This window comes from Acomys minous (assembly GCF_964271855.1).
Source record: "Acomys minous genome assembly, chromosome: 12".
In the NCBI taxonomy this organism is placed as follows: Eukaryota; Metazoa; Chordata; class Mammalia; order Rodentia; family Muridae; genus Acomys; species Acomys minous.
In genome coordinates, this window is record NC_140493.1 from 73,105,246 (window position 1) to 73,123,761 (window position 18,516).

The 18,516-nt window shown below is 41.8% G+C and overlaps 1 protein-coding gene across 1 annotated transcript in view; it reads left to right on the plus strand.

Moving 5' to 3' along the window:
* The window catches only part of ATAD5 (ATPase family AAA domain containing 5), a 46,310-nt gene extending 30,955 nt beyond the window's left edge, over positions 1–15,355 (plus strand). Inside the window, exons 15-23 of the mRNA XM_084750416.1 lie at positions 3,229–3,405; positions 4,198–4,331; positions 5,475–5,568; positions 10,015–10,079; positions 10,877–11,057; positions 11,839–12,017; positions 12,932–13,779; positions 14,522–14,680; positions 15,114–15,355. Coding sequence (XP_084606542.1) covers positions 3,229–3,405; positions 4,198–4,331; positions 5,475–5,568; positions 10,015–10,079; positions 10,877–11,057; positions 11,839–12,017; positions 12,932–13,779; positions 14,522–14,680; positions 15,114–15,192 — 1,916 coding nt within the window. The 3' untranslated portion in view covers positions 15,193–15,355. The remainder of the gene's footprint in view (positions 1–3,228; positions 3,406–4,197; positions 4,332–5,474; positions 5,569–10,014; positions 10,080–10,876; positions 11,058–11,838; positions 12,018–12,931; positions 13,780–14,521; positions 14,681–15,113) is intronic.
* Positions 15,356–18,516: the final 3,161 nt, after the last annotated feature.

The following is an 18,516-nucleotide window of genomic DNA, read 5'->3' on the forward strand; positions in this document are numbered from 1 at the left end:
TTTTGTTCTGCTTTTCGAGACAGGGTTTCAAGTGCTGGGATAACAGGCGTGTGCCACTGTGCCCAGCTTCCACATTAAGGGCTTTTAAGAAGCATAGCAAGCTAGATGCAGTGATGCACGCCTATAATCCCAGCGCTCGATGAGGCAGATCTCCATTAGTTCAAGGCCAGCCTAGTCTACAAAGAGCGTCTAGGACAGCCATGGCTACACAGAGTAATTAAAACTGTCTTAAAAAACAAAACAGCTGCCTGATGGTGGTGCACACCTTTAATCACAGTACTCGGGAGGCAGAGACAGGTGGATCTCTGTGAGTTCAAAGCCAGTCTGGTCTACAGAGTGAGTTACAGGATAGCTAAGGCTATTACACAGAGAAACCCTGTTTTAAAAAAAGAAAAGGAAAGAAAGAAAGAAAAAGAAAGGGGAAAAAAAAAACCAAAAAAGAGCAAAAGTATAGTCAAACCTAACAAAATGAAGCTTGTTCCTTGTTTGTTTTTGTCTTTGTTTTTTTAAGTTGAGCCTTCCCTTTCCTCTTCTGGGGACAGTGCTTAGAGGCACTCAGAATGGTCCAGCGTTTGACACACAGTTATAGGACCTCCTACAATACAGCCCCTAACAAAACTAGGTTGTCTTGAACCCCCAGGAACAGAATTGTTTACCTCTACACCAAAAAGGCTAGGAAAGCACCAAAACCGGCATGTGGGGTGTGCCTAGGAAGACTGCGAGGGGTTCATGCTGTGAGGCCTAAAGTCCTGATGAGACTGTCCAGCAAAAAAATACATCAGCAGGGCCTATGGTGGCGCCATGTGTGCCAAGTGTGTCCGAGAGAGGATCAAGTGGGCTTTCCTTATTGAGGAGCACAAAATTGTTGTAAACGTATTGAAGGCACAAGCACCGAGTCAGAAAGCAAAATAAATATGCAGTTTTTTTGTTTTTTTGTTTTTGAGACAGGGTCTCTCTGGGTAGCCTTGGCTGTCCTGGACTCACTTTGTACACCAGGCTGGCCTAAAACTCACAGCGATCCACCTGCCTCTGCCTCCTGAGTGCTGGGATTAAAGGTGTGCCCCACCACTGCAGCTTTTTTAAGAAATAAAAGTCAAGGCTTGCTTGATCTATGGGGAAAAAAAAGTTGATTTCAAATTTCTGTGGCTTTTTATGTTTTTTTAATTTTTATGTGCATTGGTGTTTTGCTTGTATGTGTATCTGTGAGGGTGTCAGATCCCCTGGAACTGGAGTTACCGACAGTTGTGAGCTGCAGTGTGGATGCTGGGAACCGATCCTGGGTCCTCTAGAAAAGCTCTAAGTTCTCCTGAGCAGAGCATCTTTCCAGCCTGCATGCCTGATACTTGTAATTGCCTGTCAGACTTTGTCTGTTTAGACGCTGGGCACTGCTGTCTACTGTAGTCAGCCTTGACCTTTGTTCTGCGTTTGTTTCAGGTCTGTGGTATTAGGCAAGGTATATCCTATCATAGCAGCATTAGACCTGGGCTGACTCTGCTCCTCTGCAGAGTATTGCCCCTGAGCACCCTTGCTAGTCTCACGTCAATGACGATGTTCATTGGTCTGCCTAGTGACAAGCATGAATTGTATATTCTCTTTTATGCACTCTGTCTGCCTTGATTTCCTCATTTGCTGCTGTAGTCTTCTAGAATTAGCAAAGTTTGGACTGGTTTTTCTTTCCCACTGCAGCTTAGAAATTCTCAATAAGCTGGGCCGTCTTCATGTTTAGCTGTTTGCGTCTTGTCCCTCAGGGATCATTGTCCTTTGTTGGATGATAGCCAAAAACTTGAAAAATGTTTCGTACGGTATGTCTTTTTTTTTTTTTAATTGTTATTTTAGATGGAGATGTAAATCCAGTCTCAGATCCTCTTATCTTACTTAGGAGCAGAATCACAACTTTCTCCTCTGGTGTTTATATATTCCCCTCTTTGCCTAACAAGGAACTGTTTCTTTTGGTCTGTGGCCTTTTGATGTGGCCTCAGAGATCATTGAGTTGGCTGGAGGTGATTCTTCTGTTGGAAATGTTTTGGAAATTATCTTTTTTTTTTTTTTCAATTTGAGAATCTTGAAATTAAAGGTAGCACATAGGAGGAGACTGAGGTGAAAGGCTGCCATGCATTCAAAGCTAGCCTTTGTTATAAAGTGAGGAACTGTCTCCTAAAACCAAAGAAGCAGACAGACATGTGGTATAGCTCAGTTGGTAGAATGCTTTCCTAGAATGCAGTGAGCTTGAGGGTGCAGCATCCCAGCACAGCAGCTCAGGGTTATTTGTGGCTATATGCCAGTTCAAGGCCAGTCTGTGTTACCTGAGACCCTATCTAATGGAAAAAAAGAAAACAGTAATATGTAAATTTCAAAACTAGTAATCTTTTGTTGTAGTGGGAATTTTAGAATATTCGAGAGGCAGAGACAGGCGGATCGCTGTGAGTTCGAGGCCAGCCTGGTCTACAAAGTGAGTCCAGGACAGCTAAGGCTATACAGAAAACCTGTCTCGAAAAACCAAAATAAAAGATAAATAAATAAACAAATGAATAATTTTTTTAGAAGCTGGGCTAGGTGGCGCCTACCTATAATCCCAGCACTCAGGGAACAGAGGCAGGCAGATCTCTGAGTTCGAGGCCAGCATGTCCAAGATAGCCAAGGCTACACAGAGACACCCGGTCTTGAAAAAAAAAATTTTTTTTTTTTCGAGACAGGGTGTCTCTGTGTAGCCTTGACTGTCCTGGACTCACTCTGTAGTCCAGGCTAGCCTCTAGCCTCGAACTCACAGCAATCCGCCTGCCTCTGCCTCCCAAGTGCTTAAAGGTGTGTGCCACCATACCCAGCTGAAAAAAAAATTTTTTTATAGATTATTTTATTTTATATGAGTATATTGCGTGCATGTGTGTATGTGTACCATGTGTGTGCCTAGTTACCACAGAGACTAGAAGAAGGCGCGTTGGACCTGCTGGAACTGGAGTTCTAGATAATTGTGAGCAAAAGAAGTAAGTGTTCTTAGCTCTGCGCCTTCTCTCCAACCCCAGAACAGCTTGGCTTTTTGTTGGTGTTTGGTTTATAGTAAAATTATAATGATCATAACCTTTTGTTTTGTATTGTATTTTCATATAAGAGCGAAAGAAAATGTTTGCCCTTGGTTTTTAACAAGTAAGAATAGAAATACACTGTGGATAACTTTATCTGGCCATCAATGTAGTTTTAGAATGTTCTTAAGTGCTGTTTGTTTTTTCATAGAAAAGTTAAACTCCCCTGGGAAAGTTGTTACATCTCCAAGGAAGCTTCCTCCACCATCACCAAAAAGAAGTGGGCAGAAGCGAGCACTTCCCCCTAAAACTTTGGCAAATTACTTTAAAGTATCCTCCAAATCAAAAAGTCATGAAGAAGTAGGAGCACTCATGGGAAATAATAAAGGTAAATCATTAAGAAAGTAAATTAAGGCCAGACCATGGCGGTGCACGCGGATTCCTGTGATTTCCAGGCCAGACTGGTCTACAAAGTTCAGAACAGCCAAGATAACACAGAAACCCTGTCTCAAACAAACAAACAAACAAAAAACCAAAAAAAGGAAAGTAAATTAGCCTTGATGTAGAAAAGTATGAATATAGCCAGGGGCGATGGCTACAGACTGAGTTCCAGAACAGTCAGGGATACACAGAAAAACCTTGTCTCAAAAAAACAAAAAGAACCCTAAACAACTATCAGTGTATTTCACATGTTCCTATGCTATTTATTTATTTATTTTTAGGATTTATTTATTATTATGTATACAGTGCTCTGCCTGCATATACATCTGAGGTCAGAAGAGGGCATCAGATCACATTACAGATGGTTGTGAGCCACCATGTGGTTGCTGGGAATTGAGCTCAGGACCTCAGTGTCCTTAACCTCTGAGCCATCTCTCTAGCCTCCTATGCTATTTATTAAGCCCCAGCCATGCTAATCATCCTAACTATAGAAGCATCACTATTGAATAAGATTTGATATGGGAGTTTAGTTTGTGGGTGTATCTAGTATTTTATTAAAAGTGAGTTTTGCCAGGTCTGGTGGTGCACGCCCTTAATCACAGTACTCCGGAGGCAGAGGCAGGTGGATCTCTGTGACTTCAAGGCCACCCTGGTCTTACATAGTGAGACACTGTCTAAAAGAGATCTTTTAAAAAAAAAAGTGAGTTTTACATAAAATATTGAAATTGTATTTATGCAGGAATCAAAAATTCTTTGGAACAGAGGCAAATTATTCAGACTAAATCAACAAATGCAAATAATTCAAATATTAAAGATTTTGGAGCTGAAGAATCCAGCAGAAAGAATGCAACATCTCTCATTCTCTTTGAGGAGGTAGGCTTACAGGGGCACACATAGTAGAAACATATGTTAAAGATTACTGTATTTTCTTTTATTTTTTTAAAGATTTATTTATTTATTATGTATACAGCATTCTGCCTGCAGGCCAGAAGAGATGGTTGTGAGCCACCATGTGGTTGCTGGGAATTGAACTCATGACCTTTGGAAGAGCAGTCAGTGCTCTTAAACCTCTGAGCCATCTCTCCAGCCCCTACTGTGTTTTCTTTTTTTCTTTCTTTTTGGTTTTTTCGAGACCCTACTGTGTTTTCTTATAGGGAATTATAAAATAAATATCCAAGAATACTTAATTCTAGAATAATATTTTTTTATAAAGAGTGGTAATGAAAAACATTTTCTTTGTATTTTTTTTTAAATATATGTGGATATTATGCCTGCCTGTATGTCTGTGCACTATGTGTGCACGCTTGGAGTGCCACCCTTGGAGGCTGGAGGAGGGTGCTGGATCCTCTGGGGCTGGGTTCACAGATGGTTGTGAGCTGCCATACCAATGCTGGGCATCATCAGGTCCTCCAGAAGAGCAACCAATGCTCTTAACCACTAAGCTATCTCTCTGATGCTGAATAATTTTCAGATGATTAACATAACTCAATGATACTTATTATTAACAACTATACAAACTATTATGATAGATGTCTTCCCAGTTCTTTATGGTTGTGTTTTATTGTTTACTATGTGACCATCTTAAATCTTATTTTATGGAGCCAGGAGTGGTAGCACACACCTTTAATCTCCGCACTCGAGAGGCAGAGGCAGGCGGATCTCTGAGTTCGAGGCCAGCCTGGTCTATGGAGTGAGTCCAGAACAGCTGAGAAGCCTTGTCTTGAAAAAAGAAAACAAACAAACAAAAAAGAGGTTCCTTTATGGTATGAGACAAACTTTCCCAGGCAGTGGTGACACATGCCTTAAATCCCAGCCTTCAGGAGGCAGAGGCAGATGGCTCTCTGGGTAAAAAAGGACAGCCGGAGATATAGAGAAAACCCCTGTCTCAACCTACCCCTGCCCAAGGAAAGATCAATGTTGACTTTGACAGAGTATGTCTACTATGTATATCTATAGTTGAACTGAGTGAATGTATTGTTATTCTCACTATATTAATATTCTAGTAATGGTTTATAGGTTGATGTCATTTTTGATGAAGATGCTGGGTTTTTGAATGCAGTCAAAACATTCATGGCAACAACTAAACGACCAGTAGTTCTGACTACAAGTGGTATGTAAAAATAATTTCAGAACAATTTATTTTTTGTTGAAATATTTTCATAGAGCTACTAACTTCAAACACCAGTTGAGTAAAGCAGGGTACAAGCTGGAGAGATGGCTCTACAGGTAAAACCCCTGCCAGACAGATTTGTTGACCTGAGTTTCAGTGCCTGAAATGCACATAAAAGTGGAAGGAGAGAGCCAATTCCACAGGGTTGACCTGTTGCTTCTCAATGCTTGGTATACACACACACACACACACACACACACACACACACACACACACACACACGTCATATACACACAGACACACTTTAACAGTAAGTAACATTTTAAAACAAATGAGGCAGCCGGGCACAGTGACGCATGCCTGTAATCCCAGCAGTCTGGGAGGCAGGCAGATTGCTCTGAGTTTGAGGCAGTCTAGTCTAAAAAGCAAGTCCAGGACAGCCAAGGCTACACAGAAAAATGTATCTCAAAACCCAAAAATCTAAAAGCCTTTTTTCCACTAAAATAGCAAAGCATAGTGTGGTTGCATATGTCTATAATTTATTTCAGTGCTTAGGAGGCAGAGGCAGGAGAGTCTCCACAAAAGTGAGAATGGCCTGATACCTGTAATGACTTACAGATCAGCCAGGGCTACATGCCTAAATCCTCTTTCAAAACAAAAACAATCAGACATTTAGGAAGCAGAGGCAGGAAGCCCAGGGCGTTAAGGCCAGCTTGGATACCATAGCAAGCCCCTGCCTTGAAGACAGTGGACACACATAGGCATAGGGCTCAGTGACAGAACACTTGCCAGCCATGCACAAGACTCTCAGTGTCCTCAGTACCACCCCTCCCCAAAAAAAGTCAGCTAGCAATTTCTTTTTTCTTTTTTTTTTTTTGTCTAAGATTTATTTATTGGTCATTATGTATACAGTGCTCTGTCTGCATGTACACATGCATACCAGAAAAGGGCATTAGATTACATTATAGATGGTTGTGAGCCACCATGTGGTTGTTGGGAATTGAACTCAGGACCTCTGGAAGAGCAGCCAGTGCTCTTAACCTCTGAGCTATCTCTCCAGCCCTGACAATTTCTTTTTCTAGAATGAGAAAACAGCCAACACTCTTAACTGTTGAGTCCCAAAATTAACTTTTATTATCTGTATGTAAATGTTTTGAGTGTCTGTACCGTGTACATGCCTAGTGCCCACAGCAGTCAGAAAAAGGCATCAGATCCCATGGAAGTGGAGTTATGGGTGTTTGGTAGGGCTGAGAGCCAAAGCAAGGCCTCTGTAAGAGCGCAAGAGCCCCTTACTATCACACTATCTCGCCAGCCTTTGGAGGCTAGGGTTTTGTTTTGTTTTTTGTTGTTGTCGCTTTGTTTTGTTTGAGACAGGGATTCTCTGTGTAGCCTTGGCTGTCCTGGACTCACTTCAGACCAGGCTAGCCTGGAACTCACAGCAATCCACCTGCCTCTGCCTCCTGAGTGCTGGGATTACAGGCATGCGCCACCACGCCCCCGCTCTTGTATTGTTTTTCTTTTTTCTTTTTCAGTTTTTTGCCACCATGCCCTGCCCTTTGTTTTATTTTTCAAGGCAGGGTTTTTTTTGTATAGTCCTGGCTGTCCTTGAACTGCTGGCCTTGAACTCACAGACACTCACCTGACTGAGACTCCTGAGTGTTGGGATTAAAGGTGTGTGCCACCATGCCCAAGGCCAGTTTTTTGTTTTAGTAATAAGCATTCACTCACAGCCTTGCAGCCTTTGGTAGTAGTTATAATACTCATTATATATGATGGATACTACTTTGGATCACTGTGTCCAGTGTTGGACAGTTATAAAGACCTAAATTAAGAACTGCCTAAACTGGGCAGAGGCAGAGGCAGGTGGATCTCTGTGTGTTTGAGGCCGGCCTAGTCTACAAAGTGAGTCTAGGACAGCCAAGGCTACACAGAGAAACCTTGTCTCAAAAAAAAAAAAAAAAAAACCTGCCTAAAACACAGACTTACAAAATAGTCTGTGTGTATATTATAGTAAAAAAGTATCAGCCGGGCAGTGGTTCATGCCCTTCTTCAATCCCAGCACTGTGTGTTCCAGGATAGCCATAGGTGCACAGAGAAACCGTGTATTGAAAAAAAATAATAAAATAAGTCCTTTTCTTTTTTAAAAAATTTATTTATTTTTCTTCTTTAAAAAATAATTTGGGGCTAGAGAGATGGCTCAGAGGTTACGAACATTGCCTGCTCTTCCAGAGGTCCTGAGTTCAGTTCCCAGCAACCACATGGTGGCTCACAACCATCTATTATGTGATCTAATGCCCTCTTCTGCCCTGTAGGCATAGATACAGGCAGAACACTGTATACATAATAAATAAATAAATCTTTTTTTAAAATTATTTATTTATTTATTCTTGTTTATGTACATTGGTGTTTTGCCTGCATGTATGTCTGTCTGAGATTGTCAGTTCTTAGAGTTACAGACAATTGTGAGCTGCTGTGTGTGAGCTGGGAATTGAACTCAGGTCTTCCAGAAGAGCAATCAGTGCTCTTAACTGCTGAGCCATCTCTCCGGCCTACAAATCCTTTTCTTGTTTCTTCTCATACCTATAATAAGACAACATTTTTCATGGTGTGTGTGTGTTTTACTCTTACTCTTTAGCTAGGCTAGCTTAAAACTCAGAGAGCTATCCTTCCTTATCCTACAGTTACAGGGATGAGGCACCTCACTGGTTCCCTGCAGATCCTTAATAATTGGATTTAGAACTTCTCTATACCACGATAAAACTTCAGGAAGATTTGTTACATGTATAATTAAAGGAAGCCATCATCGGCATCAAGGAAGTCTATCTCCTTTCTTGGGCATTAGAACTGGATGGGGTTTTTTTTGGTTTTTTGGGTTTTTTGTTTGTTTTTTTGTTTTTTCCTTTTTTTTAAAATTTATTTTTATTTATTTATTTATTTTTATTAATTCTTGTTACATCTCAATGGTTATCCCATCCCTTGTATCCTCCCATTCTTCCCTCCCTCCCATTTTCCCCTTATTCCCCTCCCCTATAACTGTTCCTGAGGGGGATTACCTCCCCCTGTATATGCTCATAGGGTATCAAGTCTCTTCTCGGAAGAACTGGATGATTTTTTATTGTTAATTTAGATAGCCTAGAACTCTCAATTCTCTTTGTTCAAACTGCTGGAATTTTAAGTGTGGACCAACATACTTTTAGGCTTACAGGGTTTTTTTTTTTAAGTTTTTATTATGTTATTTATTATGTGTGTCCACACACCTGTGCCATAACACATGTGCCACAGAGCATATATGGAGATCAGAAGACAATTTCTGGTAATTGATTTTCTCCTTCTATCGAGTGGGTCCTGAGGATAGGGCTCAGGCTGTCAAGCTTGGGAGCGGACAACTCTACCTACTAAGCCATCTGATTACCCCTATTCAGCAAAAATTAGATGGGGCTAAATGCCTATGACCCCACCACTCTGGAGGTTTATACAGGAGGATTAAGTACTATGACATAGCTAGACCCTGTCTTAAAAACAAACAAGAGCCAGGCTTGGTGGGACACACCTGTAACCCCAGGACTCAGGGAGGCTGAGGCAGGAGGATCATAATGACTTGGAGGCCACCCTGGTCTATAAAGTGAGTCCAGGACAGTCACAGCTAGCGAGAGAAACCCTGTCTTGAAAAAACAAAAATAAACGAAAGAAAACTAAGTGTTGCAAATATTTAGAAGAAGGCTAGCGCGGCTGTGGAGTTATTGGGAAAGTTCATTTGTGCTGGCTGTTGCCCTCCGTGTCTTCTTTGTTCTTTGGTGCTGGGCATGCTTTTTACCAACCAGCTATGTCCTCGGCCCTTCAGTTAATTAGAGATATGAAATCTGAATAATCCTAAGTTAGGGGATAACTAATTAAGACGGTCTTTATTACTTTAGATCAAAGTAGAAAGTTCCTTAAGGAATTATAATTTGCATGGCACTGCAGTCTCCTTTTATCCATGAAGGATGCTCCCAAGTTCCCCCGCCCCGTGCATGCTTATAATTTCAGATAGAGCCACACTGTATCCTCTATACGTACATACTTGGAGGCCTTGTAACCTAGTCATAGTACGAGGCTGACCAAGAGAACAGCTAAGAAGCTGATTAACAATTGCAGACGTAAGGCCTGGAGGGCTGGCTCAGCAGTAAAGAGCACTGGTTGCTCTTGCAGAGGCGCCAGGCTCAGCTCTGACTCCGAAGGCTGGAAGGGTCAGATCTCCTCTAACTGCAGTTGCAGACGGTGTGAGTTGTCTGATACGGGCGCTGGGAACCAAACTCCAGTCCCCTACAAGAGCAGAGTGCACTGGAAGCACAGAGCCATCTCTATACCCTCTAAATATTTACCCTACATATTGTCTTAGTTACGTATAACTGCGAAGTGTTCTTTAGTGGTCTCGTGTTTCTAAAAAACATTATGTTGTTTCTATAGATCCTACATTTAGCTTAGTGTTTGATGGCTGCTTTGAAGAAATCAGTTTCAGTATTCCTTCCCTGGTAAGTTTTGATTTTTCATGACCAAAGATTATATGTATGTATCACAATTCTATTTGGGGGAGGGGTTGAGACGGGGTCTCTCTGTGTAGCCTTGCCTGTCCTGGACTTGCTTTGTAGACCAGGCTGGCCTTGAACTCACAGCAATCCACTTCCCTCTGCCTCCCGAGTGCTGGGATTAAAGGTGTGCGCCACCATACCCGGCTGTATCACAGTTCTGTAAAAGATATCTTTTAAATTTAATATATAGTTTGAAAATGTGCTTAATAAAACAACTATGTGTGTTCATGCACGTGTGCTCACAGACACATACAAACTAGTACAGGGGACATGGATGTGGAAGCAGGAGAATGGGAGGCCAGCCTAGGTTGCCTAAGATTCTATCTTAAACACAAAACACAGTTTTGTTGTTATTATCCTGGACTATATGTAGTAAACTCAAGAAGAGTATATAAATGCCTTTAATTTTATGGTATATGCTTTTGTATTTTTTGAGAAATTTCCTTCTCAAAAAGAGTTATCCACTTGGTCGTGGTGGTACACACCTTTAATCCCAGCACTCAGGGAGGCAGAGGCAGGTGGATCGAGGCCAGCCTGATCTAAAAATGCAAGTCCAGGACAGCCAGGGCTACACAAAGAAACCTTGTCTCGAAGAAACAAAAACAAACAAAGTTTTCATATATTATGGATTTTAGCAAAACTCTTCATCAATATTCATGTTTATTACTACATTTCTGGCTATTTTGCCATTAACTTTGTGTTTCTCTCCCTCATATCTTGCCTTGTTTTTCATTTTTAAGCTAAATGTTGCCAGCTATCTACAAATGATCTGTTTAGTTGAGAATTTCAGAACTGACTTAAAAGACCTAGTAACCTTGTTGACTGCAAATGGTTGTGACATCAGAAAAAGTATCCTTTACTTACAGTTTTGGATTAAAAGTGGAGGTGGAATTTTAGAAGAAAAGCCTTTGTCACATTGTCGTAAGTAGTCTGTCATTAGAAAATTTTCTATTATGTGACCATATTCTTAAATATATACTCTATCAAATTATTCCTAAAATTATAAATTAAGTGTCTAGCCAATTTTAAAAATACTTACACAGACATCTACTTTTTTGTTTTGCTTTGTTTTGTTGGTTATTGTTTTTCAAGGCAGGGTTTCTCTGTGTAGCTCTGGCTGTACTGGACTCACTTTGCAGACCAGGCTTAGCCTCGAACTCAGAGATCCTCCTGCCTCTGCCTCCAGGTCCTGGGATTAAAGACGTGCACCAGCGCTGGGCCCTAGGCATATGTCTTTGTTCAGTGTGAGCTGGCAACTTGAGCAAGCTCTCAAAAAATGAATAAGACATGGAGGCGAAAACATCTTAGTGTATGTGTGTGAAGGTGCCCACCCTGAGGTTGTGTGCCTTGGGAGTGGCAGCTGCAGTTGTCCAAACACATAAAGAAATTCAAAGTTATCCTTGCCTACCTTGCAAATGTGAGGCCAGCCTGGGCTACGTGAGATCCTGCCACCATGAAATAAATAAAATAAGATAGCCCTGTGGGTAAACAACAAATAATAATAATAAGTCAATAAAAGGCAGGCTTGAGTCATTTTACCTAGGTGTTTCGCTAATGAAGCACATTATGTTTGTAATGAAGTGAGGACCTGGAGAACAGAGTGGAGCAAACATGAGGCGGCCTGGGGTTTAGCTTTGCTTTCTTTCAAACACAGTTCACTTAAAATACATTCACCTGAGATTGGCCTTTGTTAATTTTTTAGGAGGAAATAGCAGTAATGTACCGGTTTGCTCTGAAGATGGCTCCGATGTAAAAATTAACTCTAAACACGCCAAAAGGAACCATGTAGCCATCCCCAGATGCGACACCGGCTGTGCAGAGGCTTTGTTTGGACTCAAGAACATTGCCTACCCAGCCCGAGACTTACTTTCCTTGTTAAAGGTATTTTCCATGTTTGGAATGTTGAATTCATGTTACATCCATCTTCTCAGGATTTACCCTGTGTTCTGAATCTTAGTTCAACTTAAAATTTACCTAACATTTTCTAGACTTTAGATAGGAGATTTTAACTCATTTGACTGTGTTGACAAATGGTATGTAGGCATAGCTTTAAAAGCATAGTATAGGAGCCAGGCGCGGTGGTGCACACCTGTAATCCCAGCACTCAGGTGTGTCACTGTGAGTTCTAGGCCAGCCTGATCTGCAAAGTGAGTCCAGGACAGCCAAGGCTACACAGAGAAACCCTGTCTTGAAAAATGAAAAGAATTTTAAAACTTTTCAGATAAAGAGGTCATTTTGGTGTAGTTTTTAGATAACCTTCTGATCCTAAATTGGGTATGTGCAAAATAAAGAACGCTGGGTATCCTCTGGGTGCCGTGGCCACGCCTGTAACCCCAACACTCGGGCTCCAGATCGAAATCCAGTTTCAGACTTAGAACTTCTTTCCCTCCCTCATGTCTATCCCGTTCTTTCTTTTCTCCCCCCCCCCCCCCGCCCCTACTTTGGGGATTTAATCCAAGGAGCCCAGTGCATTCTAGGCAAATGTTTTACCACTGTCCTACCTCCAGCCTAGTCAGTTTTCATGGTTTACATATAGTCTAATAAGATTACAAAGGGTAACCACTTAGTACTGTCAAGGTAGAATAGGTGGTCAGGAGATGCTCAGCAGTGAAGGTGCTTGCAGTCCAAGCCTTGTGACAATCAGTTTGATCCCTAGGACCCACATGACAGAAGGACATGTGTCCTGAGGCACCTCCCTCATCTATCGGAAAGAGGACAAGCCTATATTCATAAGGATGGGAAGATGTCTAAACTAGATCCTCTTAAAATATCTCTTTACTCTGATTGCTTTTCAGCACGAGATCACAGCAAAGGAAGAATGGGATAAACTCATCCAGCTTCTCACAGAATTCCATATGCAAAACATAGATGTGTTATATAGCAATCTGGAGTTCATCCTGCCACTGCCAGTTAATGTTATTCCGGAAGTAAGAGGCGCTGATGGCTTCCCATTGACCGCAGAGGCCACTGCACCAGGAAGCATGAAGTGTCTTACCAGGAAGCAGGCGGATGACCAGCCATTGAAAAAATCACAGAAAAAGAAACAGAAAAAGATAGTGACCCTAGATGACAGTGACTTGTTTGACACTGGACTCAACATTTTTAATGAACTGACTAGCTTGTCCCCTGCTCCTTCCTCAACTTTAGTAGACGTCACAGGCAGAGACGGAGGAGGCAACCCAGAGACAAAGGCACAGAACAGTGGTTTCAGGTCTGACTCTGTGCCTCAGCCTCCCAGGACACCAGCAGAGAAGAAGTGTTCTGCGCTTGTTTACCACTGTTTAAATTCTCTCACTGAGTTCATGGAGAACATGTCTTTCTTAGATGCCCTTTTAACAGATTCAGGGAAACAGAATGAATTAGGTAAAAATGCCTTTCACTGGACAAGCGGAAAGGTTAAAAGTGGACTTTGCGATGAGTTTAGTCTTGAGAGTAGCGATGGGTGTGCTCCTCGGAGCGCTAAAGAGGTAAAAGCAACCGCAGAAGCTCTCAGCTTTACTAAATGCTCTTCTACCATTTCAAAAGCCCTGGAGTCCTTGAATGCATGCAAGCAATTAGGAAGAGATCCAACCAATGAGCTCACTTTCTGTGTTTCACAAAGGTGCAGTGATATATGCTTCCGCCAGTCGGCAGCTGATCTAGAGTAAGTCTCATTTGTTACCTTCCAGTAATCAGTGGCGGTGGCTGCCTCTTCTTCCTAATTTTAAAATACTGGGCTATGGATCATGGGAAACACTTAGTGTTAATACAGTTTTTCTTGCAAGTTAAGGAGATTGTTGAGAAAACTAGCTTCAATGAAAGTTGGGGAACTGAGTGTGGTGGCGCATGCCTTTACTCCCAACACTCAAGAGGCAGAGGCACGTGGATCTCTGGGTTTGAGGCCAGGCTGCTCTACAAAATAAGTGCCAGGAGACCCAGGGCCACACAGAGAAACTCTGTCTTTAAAAAACAAAAAAACAAAAAGAAATTTGGAAACCTTTAGGCAACAGAGGGATTCAGACTTGTGGCACGTAAAAGTGGCCATTAAGGAATTTGACTATGACACAAGGCATGGTAGCCCAGCGCTTGAGAGGGTAGAGGCACAAGATGGAGAGTTTGATGCTGAGTTGCATGAGATCCTGTCTCTAAACAAGAAGTTCTCACCATGAAGCTGAGTGTGGGAGTATACCACTGTAATCCCGCCCTCAGGAGAATGAGCCTGATGTCAGGCTGAGCTATGTAGAGTTCCAGGCCAGTCTGAGTGTATGTGGGAATCACTAATGAGGTCGCAGGAAATTAGAAGTGTCATCTGGTCTAGACCAGGAGCAGCCACACTGGTTAGGTTTGGAATTGTTACATTTTTATGTACAAAATAACAGAAACTAATACTTATTCTTCATTTGTAGCACTGCTGACAAGAGGATGGCAGTCGTTAAAAGTGTGTTTTCTAGTCGGTCTCTTCTGAACCTGGGTAATAAGCGAGCTAGTATAATCGACTACCTGCCAACTCTCCGGAACATTTGTCGGATAGAGAAGCTAAAACAACAAGGGAAAAATAAAAGAAGGTAAAGTATGTTAAAAAAAAAAAAAGCCGGGCGTGGTGGCACATGCCTTTAATCCCAGCACTCGGGAGGCAGAGGCAGGCGTATCGATGTGAGTTCGAGGCCAGCCTGGTCTACAAAGCAAGTCTAGGACAGCCAAGGTTAACACAGAGAGACCCTGACTCGGAAAGAAAGAAGAAAAAAAAAAAAAAAGCCTGGCGTGCTGGTGCACGCCTGTAATTCCAGCACTCAGGAGGCAGAGGCAGGCAGATCTCTGTGAGTTCGAGGCCAGCCTGGTCTACAAAGTGAGTCCAGGACAGCAAAGACTACACAGCAAAACCCTGTCTCAAAAAACCAAAAAAAAAAAAAGGTAAAATTTAGGTAGCCATGTCAAGATTACTAAATGCGTTCATGGGAATGAAAATGCTAATATTAATTGTTTTTGTGATTGTGACAGGTTTCTCCACTATTTTGATGGCATTCATCTGGATATTCCTGAAAAGACTGTAACTACTTTGGCAGCTGACTTCCCTTGATGCTCCCTATCATCAGTGGCTTGTACAGATTATGTGGTCTTTATGACATACTTTCAATTATGTTAACTTTAAAGAAAAACTTATTTCTCTTAATGTAAATTATAAAAGACTTTGTATTTTTGTGGTTCAAGTATTTAAAATGAAATTTTTTAGTCACAAGCTGTATATGTGATTGTGGCATATTTTTTTCTGAATGTGTGGGGTTATGTTTTTGCTTTGTTGGTATGCCTTCTGTATGTGTGAGCTGTTTGTCGAAGGTAGTGTTCACTGAGAGATTTCTCAGGCTGTCTCAGAGCTGAGCTCTCCTGTCATTTCCCTGTTCTCTTCCTCTGCTGTCGGCGTCAGCATGTACATAGGAAGCACCTCACGAGTGCTATCTTGGGGTACATGATGAAAAGCCAATTACATGCGGAATATTTTTTAAATGTCCTAGGAAGGAATATGTGCATCAATTTTGGAAAGCATTGCACTCCTCTTGCCTTTATTTCTTTTGCTTTCCTGTTGCGTGTTTCACCATTTAATCATTGAGTCGTTGCTGTTAGCGGAGTAGAGCATTCTACTTTATCTATTTTGGACAAGTTGTTGATTATTGAAGTAATAATGAAGGATTCTACCATGGGGTTTCTACCTAACAGCTGTTTCCATTTAAGTATGGTTTTGGGGTTTTGGGGCCCTGAGGATTGAACTTGGGGTCCTTTGTGTTGTGGCAAGGGTCCTTTGTCTGACTACATACACAGGCTTTATGTCTTTGCAATTACTGGTGGTACTACAGATCAAACTCAAGGCCTTATATACCTAGGGGCACACTTAGAACATCTACCCTGTTTTTGAGACAGGGTTCGGTTAGATTGCTTAGGTTGCCCCTAAACTCCTTCCAGACTTATGTGATCTCCTGTCTCAGCTTCTCAGGTACCCAGGACTACAGGCATATCTGCCACACCCAACATGTCCATGCTTTACTGCTTTTTAAAGTACCCAGTTTTTATATTAGTAGCAAGATCTTAAAATGTCATTATTTGCAAGGCACGGTGGTGCACGCCTTTAATCCCAGCACTTAGGAGGCAGAGGCAGGGGAATCTCTTGTGAGTTCAAGGCCAGCCTGGTCTGCAATGTGAGTCCAGGACACCCAAGGCTACACAGAAACCTTGTCTTAAAAACAAAGCAAAAAGCAGGTCACAATTTAGTTAATGTCATTTTACAGTCAAGTAATCAGGTATGTTTAAAATTCCTTCATAATGCAGAATATTGTTTAATAATATAATATTCAGGTACATTTTCTGATGAATTGTATTTTTAACTCAAAAGTTAAGGATCCTAGTTTTGTACTTTTTTAAAGTATAGGTGCATTATCTATTTACAAATGTGTATAGAAATATGTTTTTACCTCTTGTTCAACCTACCTTTTCTTGTATTAATTAGCACATTGATCTAATTAAAAGTTAAAGCTAAAGACTTTTATGTGGTATTTAAATAGTTTAAGCTATGAACATCTTAACATGTATATTAAATACATTTAGATAAATGCTACAACTTAAGAGATTTCATGAGCCGGTGTGGTGGCGCATGCCTTTAGTCCCAGCACTTGGGAGGCAGAGGCAGGCGGATCGCTGTGAGTTCGAGGCCAGCCTGGTCTACAAAGCGAGTCCAGGACAGCCAAGGCTACACAGAGAAACCCTGTCTCGGAAAAAAAAAAAAAAAAAAGAGAGAGAGAGAGATTTCTTTGCTGAACAAAAGAAAATATGGTCAAAGCTTTTTAAAGATTTATGTTTTTTATGTGTGTGAATGTGTTGCTGCATGCATGTATATGCACCACATGATTGTAGTGCTGGAGGAGACCAGAGGAGTCCGTTGGATACCCTGGAATGGAGTTAAGGACGGCTGTGAACTGCCTACCATGTTGTGATGGGGAACTCTACCCCGACCCCTGCAAGGGCAGAAAGAACTCTTAACTGGTGTGGTGGCGCACTCCTTTAATCCCAGCACTCGGGAGGCAGAGGCAAGCAGGTCGCTGTGAGTTTGAGGCCAGCCTGGTCTACAAAATGAGTCCAGGACAGCCAGGGCTATACAAAGGAACCCTGTTTCGAAAAACCTAAGGGGAAAAAAAGAAGAGCTCTTAACTACTGGGCATCTTTCCAGCCCCTGGAGCTTCTGAATATCTGTGTTCGTCTGCTGGGCTTCTGTAGCAGATTGCCTGCTTTTCAGGCGTTTCATTATTAGGGGCTCTGATGATTCTCACCAACTGATGAGCCTATTTAAAATAAATCAATAAAACTCAGTTCATGTTATCAAAACTACAGGGACATGGCTGAGTGGGGGTTTTAATTTTTAGTTTGATAGAACATTTTTTCACCATTAATAGGTGTCAAACGTAGGCAAGCAGTTTATCAGCAAACTACAACCCCGTTCTGGAGTTTGTTTTTTTAGCAGGGAGGTGGGGTCAAGACAGAATCTCACTATATTCCCAGACTGACTTCTGTGTCCTGAGTGCAGAGATTACAGATAGAACCATCAGCCCAGCTAGTTCTTCCTCTGTTTACTTTTTTTTTTTTTTTTTTTTTTTTTTTTGGTTTTCCGAGACAGGGTTTCTTTGTGTAGCCTTGGCTGTCCTGGACTCTTTGTAGACCGGCCTGGCCTCAAACTCACAGCCATCCACCTGCCTCTGCCTCCCAAGTACTGGGATTAAAAGTGTATGCCACCACTGCCTGCCTACTTTTTTTTGTTTCTTAACCGTTTATTTATTTATTTAATATATGAGTGCTTTATCTACATGTACACCCGCAGGCCAGAAGAGGGCATCAGATCACATTATAGATGGTTGTGAGCCACCATGTGGTTGCTGGGAATTGCACTCAGGACCTTTCGAAAAGCAAGTGGTGCTCTTAACCACTGAGCCATCTCTCCAGCCCAATTTTTTGCTTTTTCAAGACAGGGTTTCTCTGTGTAGGCTTGGCTGTTCTAGAACTCCTGTAAGTAGGCTGGACTCAGAGATCGGCTTGGTTCTGTCTTCCAAGTGTTTGGTTTAAAGGCATGCAAGCTCTTCAATTGCTTTTTTTTTTTTTTTTTTGGTTTTTGGAGACAGGATTTCTCTGTGTAGCCTTGGCTGTCCTGGATTCGCTTTGTAGACCAGGCTGGCCTCGAAATCACAGCAATGCTTCTGCCTCTGCCTCCCTGAGTGCTGGGATTACAGGCATGTGCCTGTTATTAATTTACCAGTAAAACCTAATTATTATTATGGCAGTATTTTCTTTTTTGGTTTTTCGAGACAGGGTTTCTCTGTGTAGCCTTGGCTGTCCTGGACTCACTTTGTAGACCAGGCTGGCCTTG